A 14,259-nucleotide genomic window follows, 5' to 3' on the forward strand; every position below is an offset into this window, starting at 1 on the left:
TCACTCTCTTGGAGCCTTTGCTCTGGGGGAAGCAAGTTGCTGTGCTGTGAGCTGTTTTATATTGTGAGCCATACAGTGAGTCCCACACATTACAGATATGAAGCCTGCTGACAGCAGGTGAGCATGGAAAGAGATCTTGCTCTAGTCAAACCTTGAGATGACTGCAGCCTTGGCCAACACCTTGATAAAGCCTGTAAGACATCTGACCCAGGTGGCACCAGCTAAACTGTGCTCAGATTCCTGACCTATAGAAATTGTGAAATAATAAATATTTTTTGTTTTAAGACTCATGTTTTTATTGGTTTGGTTTTGGCTACACTGGGTCTTTGTTGTGCTGTGCAGGCTTAGTTCCTGGTCGAGGGATCAAACCTGCGTCTCCTGCACTGGAAGGCAGATTCTTAACCACTGGACCACCAGAAGAGTTCCAAGACACTATGTTTGAGGTAATTTTTTATGCAGCAATAGGTAACTGGGCTTCCCAAGTGATGCTAGCAGAAAAGAGCCTGCCTGCCAACGCATGAGACATAAGAGACGCAGGTTCGATCCCTGGGTCAAGAAGATCCCCTGGAGGAGGGCATGGCAACCCACTCCAGTATTCTTGCCTGGAGAACCCCATGGGACAGAGAAGCCTGGTAGGCTACAGTCCAAAGGACAGCAAAGAGTCGGACATGACTGAAGCAACTTAGCACAACAGGTAACTAATATAAACAGTGACATAAATAAGAACTAAACTTTTATTGAGTTAAGCTATTGAGAATTCAAGGTTTATCTGTTATAGCAGCTAGTATTACCTTAGTGAAAGCAGATTAGCTTTTAAACTATGTTTAAATTTTCTAAAACTTAAAAGATAAATAAAGCTGAAAACATAAGGATAGAGTAAAAGCTTTGAAAAAAAAAAAGCAGAAAAACTTCCAAAGAAACCAAATCAGATTTCTAGGTGGGAGGGGGAAGGGGAAAATTAAAACACAAGCGATGAGTTAAGTAGTAAACGAAACACAACAAAGAGAAAAATAGAGAAGCAGCTGAGGGACTTACTCCGACGGCAGCAACGAGAAGTAAAGAAGTGGAGAATACGAAGGAGAGGTTAAGACATATAAAGGAAATAATAAAAGCACCCCAAATACAACTAACAGAAGTTCTAGAGGAGGGACTAGGTAAAATATGTCTGTTAGTCACTTAGTCGTGTCCGACTCTGTGTTACCCCATGGATTGTAGCCTGCCAGGCTCCTCTTTCCACGGAATTCTCCAGGCAAGAATACTGGAGTGGGTAGCCAGTCCCTTCTCCAGGGGTCTTCCCAACCCAGGGATCGAACCAGGGTTTCCTGTATTGAAGGTAGATTCTCCAGGGAAGCCCAGATAAAACATAGAAGAAGCGATATTTTAAGAGATAATAATGGTGGTTTAGTTGTAAAGTCATGTCCAACTCTTGCGACCCCATGGACTGTAGCCTGTCAGGCTCCTCTGTCCATGGGATTCTCCAGGCAAGAATACTGGAGTGGGTTGATAATAATAGTTTAGTCATTAAGGATTTTCCAGACTTCTGACTTCAGACACAACACAGTGAGGATACCAAACCCTATGCCCTAAGACAACTATAAAGCTGCACAAAGCTCTCCAAAACAACCATTTTATCACTCTGAAAATCAATCAAAGTTATACAACAAAGAAACACATTCATGAAAATTGCTGAACTTTGGGTAAGAACAATGAGTCTGTAGTGTCCTCACCTGGAGTTGATCCCATAACACAAGTTCCCAGCTCTATAAGTTACAATAGTTCAACTAGGGTGGACCAGGCTATGAAAACCAGCTGCTTAACTGCAACTAACAAAGGGGCTCACTTTATTTTGAGCATTGTCCATTATAGTGTCAAGAATAAGAACAACCAGCTGCACTAACAGGTTGAAGTTTCAGCACTGTTTGGGGCAAGCAATGGGACTGGCAGATTAGACAGGAACTTGATGGGGAATTCTAGTGGGGGAAGACAGCCACAGAGAGTTTGATAAGCACTTCGCATAATCTGGGTTAACTAGAGGCTGGGTGCATGTACCACAAAAATCAGAAAGGCCTTGAGCCCACCCACATATCCCTGGCCAATAGAGCCAATGCATATGTACAGAAGAAATGTAGGAGAGCCTGTGAAAAATAAAAGCCAGAGCAGGCTTCAAAACAACAATGTCTGTATTCCTCAGCTCACACATAGACCATAAAAGGAGAGAAAGGAAGCCTTACTGGCTTGAAGCTTTTGAGTACAACCTCTGATCAGTCTCTGGCTGGACACTAAGCTATGCAGAGATAGGGTCAACCCCTAAGAAACCAGGCTTTAAAATAAAAACAAGAAAGAAAAGAATTAGTGGCAACATCAGAGGCTACATCTGGCAAGGTAGATAGATTTCACAGATTTAGACCAGGAATTAACAAATAAAGCAATAGCAATCTTCAAGAGGTAAAATAAGAATCCAGAGTTGCTACAATATATTAAAGAAAATGTTTAGTATTCAACCAAAAATTTTATGACACATGTAAATAAACAAGAAAATGTGAATGTCCCTGAATGTTTGATTTATTATACAAAGACTACAAGGTAGTTATTATAAGAATGTTCAAAGAACTAAAGGAAATCATATTTAAATATCTAAAGAAAATATGACAACAGTGATGGCATTAATAGAAAATCACAATAAAGGGAAAATTTTTAAAAAAGAAGAAAAGAATCCAATGGAAATTCTAGACCTGAAAAGTGCAATAACTGAAATTTAAAATTGGCTAGAAAGGCTCAGCATAAAAAGTTATCAGTAAAACTTAAGATAATCAGCAATAGATTATCCAATATAAAGAATAGAGCGGGGTGAAAGATTGAATAGAAATGAGCAGTGTCTTAGAGACCTATGGGAAACATCAAGTATACCAGTATGCATGTAATGGGAGTCCCAGAAAAAAGATGAGAGACAGGAGAAAAAATATCTGAAGAAATAATGGCCCCAAACTCCAAATTTGCTGAAAAACATTAATCCACAGGTCAAAGAAACTCAATGAATCCAAAGCAGGCTAAGTACAAAGAGATCCATACCCAGACACATTACAATCAACTTTCTAAAGACAAAGAGAACATATTTTTTAAGAAAATCTTAATAACAACAAGAGAAAAAACAATTCATTGCACACCAAAAAAAAAGTATTAATTGACTTTTTGTCAGAAACCATGAACACCAAAAGCAGTGGTGTTCAAAGTGTATGGCACTCAGTGTATAGTCAAAGTGCTAAAAGAAAAAAACTACCAGGAATTCTATATTCAGCAAAACCATCCTTCAAAAAATGAAGGAAAAATAAAGACGTTTCCAAATATATACAGACTGAATAAAGTATTGCCAGCAGAGTTATCTTACAAGAAATACTAATGGAAGTTCTTCAGGTTAAAAGGAAGTGACACCCAGTGGTAACTCAAATCCACAGGAAGAAATGAAGGGCACCAGAAACGGTAAATATGTGAGTAAATAGAAATATGTTTCACATTTTTTCTCTCAAGTTCTTTAAAAGACATAAGATTTTAAAAAGGTTAAAAAAGAAGAGTGTGCAAAGTAATTGCTTCATTACTATTACCAGTTTATAATAAGTTTTAGCTTTTAACACATATATAGAAAATATATATGACAATAACAGCACAAAGAAGGGAGAGGAAAAGGAGATATATGAGAGCAATGCTTCCATATTTTACCAGAATAAACTAGGTTTTAGTTAGTTACACATGTAATTTTTAGTACAATCACTAATGCACTAAATAATGCAGTAAAGGGAATTCACAAAAAGAAATAAAACTGTACACAAAATATTTAATACAAAAGAAGGCATAAAGGAAGAACAGAGGAACAAAAATGACATGAGACAATCCAACCAAATCAATAACCACATTAAACGTGAACAGACAAAACACTCATTCAAAAGGCAGAGATTTTCAGACTGGATCAACAAGCAAGTAGATTGAAAGTAAAAGGATGTACCAGCAAACAGGAACATGAGAGAATGTTCCAGATTCGATGAAAGACATGAATCTTCAGATTCTGGAAACACACGTCTGTGTATGTGTGTGTGTGTGTGTGTGTGTGAGCATGCACACACACATACACATCATTGTGAAACTGCAGGACACCGAAATCAAACGCAAGATCTTGACAGCAATCAGAGAGAAGTGAAAATTACCAACAAAGACAGTTGGGTTAATAGCAGCCTTCTCAACAGCAACAACAGAACAGAAGACAGAAGAATATCTTCAAAACACAGAGAAAATAAATGTTGACCTAGAATTCTGTAATAAGCTAAATTATGTTCAATAGTGAGGGTAAACTATATTTTTGGTTAAAGGCAGAATTTGCCACTGACATGTACTGAAAAAAATTACTAAAGAATTTACTTTAAAAGGAAGGAATGAGAGAATTCCCTGATGGTCCAGTGGTTAGCATGTGATGCTCTCCCTGCCTGGAGCCCAGGTTCAACCCCTGGTCAGGGAACTAAGATCCCACAAGCCACACGGCACAGCGAAAAATAAAATAAAAGGAAGGAATGAAAGGTAAGAAGGTAGAGTGAGAGGGAACTAAAATACTGCACCTGCTAAAGTACTGAAGTACAAACTAAAATACTGCAACAAGTACATGTGAGAAAGGAAGAGGTGATCTAAAGTAAATGGAGAAGACAGTGGATGGAGCAAGTAACCTGGACAGGAAGAAAAAGGGTACCAGCGGTTTGGTTTTGGACATTTTAAGTTTCAGATGTCTACTCAGCATCCAAGTGAGATTTCAACACACAGTTAGATATACATGCCCGGTGTTTATGGGAGAATGTGGGCTGATGATAAACATTTGGAAGTCATCAGGCTCTCAGTAAGATTCAAAGCCACATGCCTGGATGAGCTCACCCAGTGAGTGCGTGTAAGAAGTCCAGGAACTAAGCCCTGTTAAGCTCCGGTGTTTAGATCCTGAAGAGTTTGTAGGCCCCAGTGACACAGACTGAGAATAGGCAGCCAGAGAGAGAATCTAGAAGAATCTAAAAGATGTGGCATCCTCACAGCCAACTGAGACAAGTGTTTCAGGAAGGAGAGAATCAACAGCTTGTGCTAGATGCTGCTGATGGCTCAAGTGAAACAAAGTCGGAGCATTAACAAGTAAGTTTAGCAACATAGGCTGGTCTTACCTGAAAAGATGACTGTGCCAGTCAAGATTCCCTGATTCAGGAAATGTAACAAAGAAATGCTGAGAGACAGCAGCAGCAACAAACAATCAGAGCCAAGGAGGATAGACTTTTGCATTGCTTTTTGCATTGCTTTTTTTCCCCAGCAAACAGTAAAAATAGCTAACCTTTATCGAGTGCTGGCTCTGTGCCAAGAACACTATTCTGATGCCTATTTTTAAATAGGGAGAGTGGGGCTCAAAAAAGTCAAGGAACTTGCCCCAGGTCACTCAGCTGGTAAGAAGTGGAGCTGGAATTCAAACCCACCTCAAGCTAAACTGCATTGCCTTCTTTAGTTAAGGGGAAAGTCTATACTTAGATATAGGACTCACACTTATAAAATACCAGTTTGGGGCCAGCTTCCCTGTGTTTGCATATATGTTCTCACTGAACTCCCAAACCCCTGTGAGATAAGCATCACTACAATTGTCATCCCCACGATGAGAAAACAGAGGCATTGAGAGGAAAGTATCTTGCCGGTGGTTCCCAGGGTGGAGTGAAGGGGAGAGAGCGCAAGCCCCGATCACCTGAGACTGAAACTCTGCCCTCTTCAGTCTGTGCAGCCAGTCCTGCCTTTCACATGGGGCGGGGAGGAGCCGGAGCAGTCAGACCAGGACAGGACTAGGGAAGCTCAGAGAACTGACACTGCCCTTCCAAGTTCATCACTTGGAGGATGCTTGGCGGTTGTTAAGGATGTCACTCTCCGAGACCCTCAGTCTGATTCAGCTCTGAGAATCCCAAGGCAGGCTTCCCAGCTCCCCAGAACCAGACCTGTGCTCTCTCCAGTGGCAGATTACTGATTTGTAAGGCCTAGGCTGAGCATGGGAGCGAATCCTCCTTCCCACCCCTTCCCCCTGGCATGCTGGGCTGCTTCCTACCTGTCCGGTGGTGAGGGAACGGCTGTAGCCAGGAATGGAGCTCCGCGGGTGGATCCGGGGTGGAACACAGCAGCTGGGAAAGGTCAAATTTCCAGATTCAGAATGGGAGTCTGCTAGGAGGTGGGGGAGGGGAATGAGAGCACTGGGGTCCCTGAGTGGGTTCTGTTCCTCAGAAACCCCCAGAATCTCCAGGAGGAGACCCCTGAGTAAAAGGACTGTGCTAAAGAGGCATTCAGATAGGGGCTTGCACAGAATCTTCACATGGGGCAGAGCGAGACTGCCCAGGTGAACTCTAAGCAGAGAACCTGACTGGTACCCATGCGATGCACATCTCCTGCAGGCACCCAGGATCAGCTTCCTGCCCCCTCCCCATCCCCCAGCTCTCCCTTGTCCTTACTTGATCCGGGCCTGGTCCACACTGGAGGAGCGGCGAGTGGTAAAGCGCCGGGCGACCGCTTTGGGAGATGTCTTGGGGCTGCCGTCTGAGTCTCCACTCTCCTCATCCCCCATGGCTTTAATGTAGCTGCCGCTCCGCATCCTGCGGCAGGGGATCTCCCCGTCCTTGCCCCCAGTGGGGTAACCTCCCCAGTCATCTTGCGGCACCTGCAGGGACAAGGGGCCTCAAGTACCTACTAAATCTGGAAGCCGGGACCCTCTTTCTCCACTGCCAGTGGCAGATGCCCTGGCTCAAGCAAACCACACTCAGGAATATGTCAAGGCAGATCAGGTGAGGTCTTCCCTACAGGACATGCTTCTTCATCCTCCATGGCCCTTATGCTACTTAACTGAGGGCCAGTTAAAGAGTCTAGGGGCTCCCATGATAGGTGCCAAGAGGTTGAAGCTCAGAGGCCAACGTGACCTATGTCAGTCTCACGCCTAGCAGTAAGGCAGCCCCTGATATCAGTCACCTTTCACCCCTCCTTCTCCTTCACCCTCTAATGTGCTTACATCCCAAATCCTCTGACGTCCCCCTCCCTTCTGTGAAGAGCCACAGAAGGAGTGACATCAGTGTGTGTTTCAGAAAGAACACTTCAACAGTACAGAGGTTGGATTGTGGAGAGCCAGGAGCAGGGCAGGGGCTCAAGTGGTGAGAGGGAGACCAATTAAGAGGCTGATGCTGTTACCCAGGCAAGAGATGATGAGGCCTAAATTAAGACAATGACAATGAGGGGGAAGAGAAGATGGAAATGAGAGGTGTTCAGGAGCCTCAGTGAGCCTGATTAGACGTGGGGGGTGAGGGGGCGGGGAGGAGTCGTGGAGGACCGGGAGGCAGCCGGCTGAAGACCTGGGGGATGGTGGTGTCGCTCACTGAGCCACAGAATCCCAGAGAAACAGATCTGGGCGAAAGGTGATAGGTTCAGGGTTGAGCCTCTTGAGCTGGCAAAGAACTGTGGAGCAGGTGGTTGAGTGTTTGGTTCTGGAGTTCAGTGGAGAGCTCTGAGCTAGAGGCAGACATGGGGGAGTCACGGGTGGCAGCTGAATCCATAGGAGTGAATGAAACAGCCCAGAGGAAAGAAGAAAGAGAGGTGGGCAGGGATCCACTGACATTTAAAAGGGGGACTGCGAAGAAAGGGAGAGGAGCCTATGAAGTCACCTGAGAAGGAGTGGGCAGATGGGTGGGAGGGAAGTCAGGAGAACGCCCTGTCACGGAAACAGGAGACATTTCCAGAATAGAAGGAGTTGATAATGTCAAATGCCACAGTGCATGCTAAGGTTAGCGGTTTGGGCTGGGGAGTTAGAACCATATTCACATTCTGGCCCCATCACTTGCTAGCTGTGTAAATGTGAGCAAAGTTGGTTAAGCTCGGCCACAGTTTCCTCGTCTGTGAACCGGTGATGATAATTGTGCCTGCGCCACAGCACTAGTGGAAACAGTAAATGAACCAACAGAGAGGAAGTGTTCAATGTTCATGCTCACAACCGTAAGCACTGAGATACCTCTCAAGGAGGGCGCTCAAGAGCCCACTGGTGACCACGGCCAGGGCACTCTAGAGGCCAGGAGTGTGGAAGCCAGACTGCAATAAAGGGGACAGTGAAAGGAGATGGAGTCTATGCTCCAAGAACTTGGAGATGACGGGGAGACAGGAAGGAGATGGGGTTAAGGAAAACTTATTTCATTTTGTTTTTAGGATGAGAGCGGTCTGGGCATGTTTGCAGGAAGAAGGAAAGAGTCAGTAAAGAGAAAGATGGTCTTTAAATGTGGGGAGGAAGCGGGGACAGTTCATGGATGGAAGGGATCCCAGGGAGATGGGCTCAAGCCCTGTGGAGGGGTCACCGTGGGATGCGTGGTCCTAGCTTCATCTCTGAGCCAAGAAGGACGGGGATGATGGGGGCTGGGGATCTTGATGAGTCTGCAGGTGGGTGAGGGAGTCCGTAATGGTTGGCCTATGCCTGTTGAAAAGAACAGGCTAAGTGGGGGTGGGGGTCAGGGTTCGGGGAGAGCATAGGGTTCCGGAGAGGAACAGAGACTCTAGGGTGAGGCTCGATGAGAGGCCAGAGATCAGCGTGAGACTACAGAGATGGGGTGGGTGGGCCCCATGAAGGAGCCCTCGGTGGGAGGACAGGGCTGAGTGGGGGGCTGGGCTCAATCAAAAGGGAACACAGGGAGGAGATGAGGCTCCATGAAGGAACAAGGGCTCCGAGTGAGAAGGGGAGGTTCTGGAAGAAGTTTGTGGGAGACCTGAACCCACTGGGAGAATACAGTCTCAACAGAGGGCCTGGGGAACCAACCAAGACACCTGGGCTGATGCGGCCAGCTTCCCCTGCTTTTGTGCCAGGGGAGTGCAGGTTGTCTGGAGAGTTTCTATAGTCCTTTGTTCTCTGCCAAACAGGCTCAGACTTTCCAGTCCTCAGATCCCCTGGAACCCCAGCCCCTGATAGGGCCTCCCCTTCTCCATGCTCTACAGAGAGGAGACACAGGCAGGCAGAGGGAGGTGACAGGACAGCCAGGGCACGCTCTGCCACACTGCAGGGTTCCCACTCCATAGCCACTGCAGAGCTGCCAGCTCCTCCGCAGGACGCTGTGAGGTGCATGTTAAAAAGGAAGCCCCCAGGGAGGTCAGGGCAGCCCTGGAGAAGCAGCAGGGAGCAGCAGAGTGGAGGCAAGGCTCCAGGGATGGGAGAAGAAGGGTTGGTGTTCTCTCCTGAGCCCTTTCTTCTGGACCCTTCAATTGCCAGTTTAGAGAACCTTCCTACCCAGGGAGAGGGCCTTGCAAGACCGATCCTGAATCCTAGAAGTCTTCAGTCGCCCCTTCTGTCTCTCGCCCCTCTTTGCTCCCACTGTGGCCCTTGAGCTTTAGTGAGTTCCCCACCCAGGAGAGCCCTCACGTGTGAACAACTTACCAAAAAGCCCAGTGACACCCAAAGGACATGTGCAAGCTCAATCCTCCACGCCTCTGAACATGCTGCAGCCTCTTCCTGGAACACCGAGTCCTGGAAACCCTGCACGCGACTAACTCCAACTTGTCCACTGCGACTCTGTTCAGGGGCCATTCTTCCTAGAAGCTGCTCTGAGCAGCCCCTGGCCACCACCACCCAAGTGGGTGAGGTGTCTCCTCTGGGCTCCCAAGGTCTCCAAGGCTCTCTCCTCTCACCGCCTCACTGCACTCTATTCTGTGTGTGTGTGCTTAGTTGCTCAGTCATGCCCGACTCTTTGCCACCCCATGGACCATAGCCTGCTAGGCTCCTCTGTTCATGGGGATTCTCCAGGCAAGAATACTGGAGTGGGTTGCCATGCCCTCCTCCAAGGGATCTTCCCGACCCAGGGATTGAACCCGGGTCTCCTGCACTGCAGGCGGATTCTTTACCATCTGAGCCACCAGGGAAGCTGCCTTGTCTCTCCCACTGCTAAACTGTGAACTCCTCCAGGCAGCATCTGTGTCTGCGTCTTTGCATTCACAGCCCCCAGGGAACCTCATAGAATGAATGGATGTGGATTAACGATGTGAAACGTGGGCTTGGGGATAACCCTAAGTCGACTGGACCGCGAGAACGTTTCTAGACTCGTTCTCCTCCAACTGTAGGAGGGCTCAAGAAGACACGTCAGGGGATGTGGGAGAGGAGCATGAGACAGAGAAGAGGCAGGTGGATGGCAGGAAGAGCCCCTAACCCCATCTCTATAGGATGATGGAAAGGGGACAGTGAGGGATGGACCAAGGCTCCATAAAAAGAAGGGGTCAGAGCTCCTAGCCTCACCTGCAGACACCAAAGAGGTGGTAAAAGAGGACAGGGATGGTGCGCCAGTTATCACCTGCACCATCCACTCCCAGGAAGCCCAAGCCCGCTGCTGGGTCTGGAGCTCAGACTTCAGTGTGCACCCCAGCCCAGGAAAACCCATAGGACAGGTTCCCTGGCTCTTCCACAGCCTCGTGGGTGTCCCACCGCAGGTTCCCCAGAACGACAATACCAGCAGAGGCACATTCTGGAAATAACTGACCTTCATATCCGAACACTATCTGGACCACCCAGATTTGGGCAGAAAAGAGGTCTGGAGAAGGCCTGGGGGCAAGACAACTGCTTTCCAACTGCTGACCTCCAATCTCGGGGAAGCACAGGCAGGCAGCCCCACTCTGTCCTGTTCACTGCTCACCCTCAACCTCATTCTGCCTCCAGCCTCACGAGACAGAGGCCGGCACAGCTTGTCCTAAACAGCAGGTAAAGGAAAAGTCTTCCTGGCACTGACATACGACATCAAAAGAGAAGGGCCCCTTCACTGCACAAATGGGGAAACTGAGGTCCGCAAGGTGTTACAAGACAGTGAGGCAGGGAAGAAACTGCTGCCTCCAGACCCATCATCATGGGAAGAGCTGGCTCCCATCCAACCCCTTCCACAGCCCCCGGGGCAACAACACTGGTAAGGGCTGAGGATCCTGCTCCCCACCCCCACCAAAGCCTCACCTGCAGATAGTGATAAGTCCTGGCTTTGGCCTTAGCCTCCGGCCCCAGGAGCCCCTTGCCGGGCCCGGCCCCTGGGTATCCATCCCGGCCCTGGCTGACCATCATGGTATGCCAGGCACTTCGCTTGACCGATTGTCCATCCAGTGACATGGACATGCCAGTGCAGGCAAGACAGCGGCCTTCCGACCCCCCCGAGCGCCCCTTGAAGCTCAAGTCCCGGTAGGACCCATCCGGAGCCTCCAGGCAGAAGGGACCCCCGGGCTCCCCAGGGGGCCGCCCACCGGCCAGGAAGCCGCTATCACTGTCCAAGTTGTCGTCGGAGCTCCACCAGCCCGCGGCCTTGGCCTGGTGCCGGCCATCCCCCTTGCGGTCCTTGCTTTTACTCCTCTTGCCATGCCGGGACTGGTGGTGGTGGTGATGGTGGTGGTGATGGTGGTGGTGGGAGGCGTGGGGGCCACCAGAGCTCGGGCCTGGGTAGCTGTCTCCCCCAGAGCCACCTCTTCCCTCGGCCTTGGGCCCATTGTAGTCCCGCTTCCCTGGAGCCTCCAGAGAGTGGGACTTGGCAAACAGCTTCTGCACGGAGTGAACCAGGTGCCGGATGCGGCTGGGGCTCTCGCTGCGGGCCTCCGGGGCAGTGCCAGACCCCGGCCCTGGCCCGGGCCCGGCCCCTGCCGGACCCCGCTGGTATGGCAGCGTGTGGAAGCCATCCTGTTGAACTGGCAACTGCTTTTCAAACTGGTCCAGCAGTGTGGGAGGCAGGCGGGGGGCACCCTTGCCCTGCGGGTGGCCCACACAGTCTTCACAGGTGTCGAAGGGGCCCTGGCCGGGGTACATCCTGGGGAAGGTGCTGCTACCCCCCCCAACCCCGGCCCCTCCTGGCCCTCCCTCGGGGCCTATGGATGGCCCCTCACTCAGGCTCAGGGGCCCTTCAGGAGAAAGGTGTCCCAGGCCAGCTCTTGGGGCACAGAAGCGGGGCTCGGTGGAGAAGGCCTCCCCGGAGCCCACCAGGTACGGGGCCCTGGCAGCAGGGCCCACGTCCATATGCTGCTGGTCGGCAAAGCGGGCTGGGCGGGGATGGCTGCCTCGGTCGCCATGGTAACCCCTCATGGCCTCAGCAAGGGCTCTTCATAGCGCTGGGGGCCAGGCCCCAGGAACCTCCTGGGAAAATAGGGAGCAATGGAATTAGGATCAAACAACAGGCCACTTGACCTGAAACTTTTATCAGGTATTCTTAGAACTGCTTAGGTAACGCATATCAGTTCGTCGTGGTTAATCGTACTGTCCACAAATGGGCTTAAAAGTCGTACTAGACAAAGACACTCACAAGGGCACAACATAATATCACCATTCATCAAATGCTGCAAAGATGATAAATACTTATTCACAAGAGGAAATGTCCTCAACCAAATGGGTTTTTAAAAAAATCTTAGATAACCAAAAGTAAAAAGATACCAATACAGACATAAAAACAGTAGTCAAACATACGAGCCATTATGTGAACTAGCTTCTAACAAGCTCGTGTGAGGCAAATTGAGCCAGCGCCACACCTGTGTCCCATTCCTACCCAGTTCCCCTGCTATGAAGAGCCAGGGCTCTGGGTCACAGCTCCCAGAAGCAATAACCAAAGAGAACATTGGACCCAAATCTACATATCCATCACAATTCTGTAGGATAACCCCTCCCCTTCCTTCCACACCCAGTTCCTTCCTTCTCCCTCCCCTCCAGGGCTGGGACAGGAATGGATAAACTGAGATGATTCCTCCCTCCTCTCCTGGGTTCCAAATATTCCCTGATGAAATTCCCCCCTGTGCCTTCTACCACCACCCCCATTCCAGTGGAAGAGAGGTCATGAAGGGAGGAGAAACATAAAAGAGGAACGCTGGCTATTCAAGCAGCATCTGAATCCTAAACTGGGGTTAGAACCCAGGAGTTCCTCCTCCCAGGAACAGTGGGCTGGCAGGGCAGGGAGGTGATGGAGGGAAAGCGTTGGAACCAGTGCTCCTGGCTTGCCAAGGCTACAGGACAGAGAGGTCAGCTCTCAGCAAGAACTGCCTCCAATCAGGACTCCAGAGCTGCCAGGACAGGAGCTACAGCAGGAGGGAGTGCCAGCAGGAGGGACGGGGACCAAGGAGCTGGCAGACGGCGCCCTCCCTCATCCCAGACCAGGCTCCTGGGCCATCTGCTGACTGTGAGGAGATGACAGCCTCAAAGACTCCAGACAGCAGCACCTCCAAGGTTCACCCTCCCTTCCTCCCCACCACGGCCTCCCATGCCCACCATGGTTCAAGCTTCTTCCAGAGCCCGCTCACAGTTCATCTCTGAGCACTTGCCATGTACCTGGTACTGTGCATACTCAATGTTCTCTAATCACCCTGAAATCCTATGTGTAGATGTTATCCACATCTACCCATAAGAAAATAGCTCAAAATGGTAAGGTCACAAAGCCTGTAAATGCGTGAGTCACTTTGCATCAAGATTCAAACCCAGCTTATTTTGATTTGAGAACCCTATCCCCCAGACTCTCCTACCACTCACCATCTGGGGTGTCCCATCCTTGGTGTCAGGATCTCCACCGCCAGGCAGAATCCTAACTTCAGAAGGCTCAGGACCACTGGCTCCTAAACAGAAAGAAAAGGGTGGTAAGCAAAGAGGAAAAGAGATTCTCCCGGAGTCCTCAGAGGACCTGTCTCTGGCCTTGACAGTTTCCCTGCCCAACCCCCCAAGCCAGGACTGATTGGATCCCCCACGATGCAGAGCCTCTGGACCCCCAGGGAAATGAAGTTGGCTTCATTATGCAAATGCATGCAAATAAGCTTACAGGTTGGACTACCTCCAACTGCAGGTGTCTGTGTGATCTGTCCGTGGTGCTGAGCCACTGCATTTTCATTGCCCTCAAATATGATTCCATTCCACAAATATTTGTTGAGCAGCTACCATACCAAGACTCAGAGCGAGATGTGAATACAGGTGACTTAAGAGTGCTCCCTGTCATTGAGAGGCTTATAGTCTAACAGGGGGACCAACCTTTCACATGAGAGGGTTATTTTAGGTCCCTGTATTTTTGCATAAGTTGCTCCTTCCTCCTAGAATCTACTTTCATCCACCCCCTCTAACACACTCCCCTGGCTAACACTTATTCAGATTAAGCTCCACCTTCCCTTGAAGGCTTTTCTGGGTTATGCCTCTCTACTGCGTTTTTAGAATACCCTGGGTTCCCCCATGAAAGCAACTATCACACTGCACTGGAATTGTCTGTTTCAGTTTCT

The 14,259-nt window shown here is 49.1% G+C and overlaps 1 protein-coding gene across 1 annotated transcript in view; it reads right to left on the reverse strand.

Annotated features, from left to right (window-relative positions):
* Positions 1-12,116, reverse strand: part of DLGAP3 (DLG associated protein 3) — a 39,046-nt gene extending 26,930 nt beyond the window's left edge. The window contains exons 1-3 of the mRNA XM_055402222.2: positions 10,994-12,116; positions 6,495-6,700; positions 6,098-6,170 (exon numbers count right to left, since the gene is read on the reverse strand). Of these exons, the coding sequence (XP_055258197.1) occupies positions 6,098-6,170; positions 6,495-6,700; positions 10,994-12,100 (1,386 nt within the window). The 5' untranslated portion in view covers positions 12,101-12,116. The remainder of the gene's footprint in view (positions 1-6,097; positions 6,171-6,494; positions 6,701-10,993) is intronic.
* Positions 12,117-14,259: the final 2,143 nt, after the last annotated feature.

Source organism: Moschus berezovskii, chromosome 4 (assembly GCF_049115385.1).
Source record: "Moschus berezovskii isolate FMDL1 chromosome 4, NW_MosBer_1.0, whole genome shotgun sequence".
In the NCBI taxonomy this organism is placed as follows: domain Eukaryota; kingdom Metazoa; phylum Chordata; class Mammalia; order Artiodactyla; family Moschidae; genus Moschus; species Moschus berezovskii.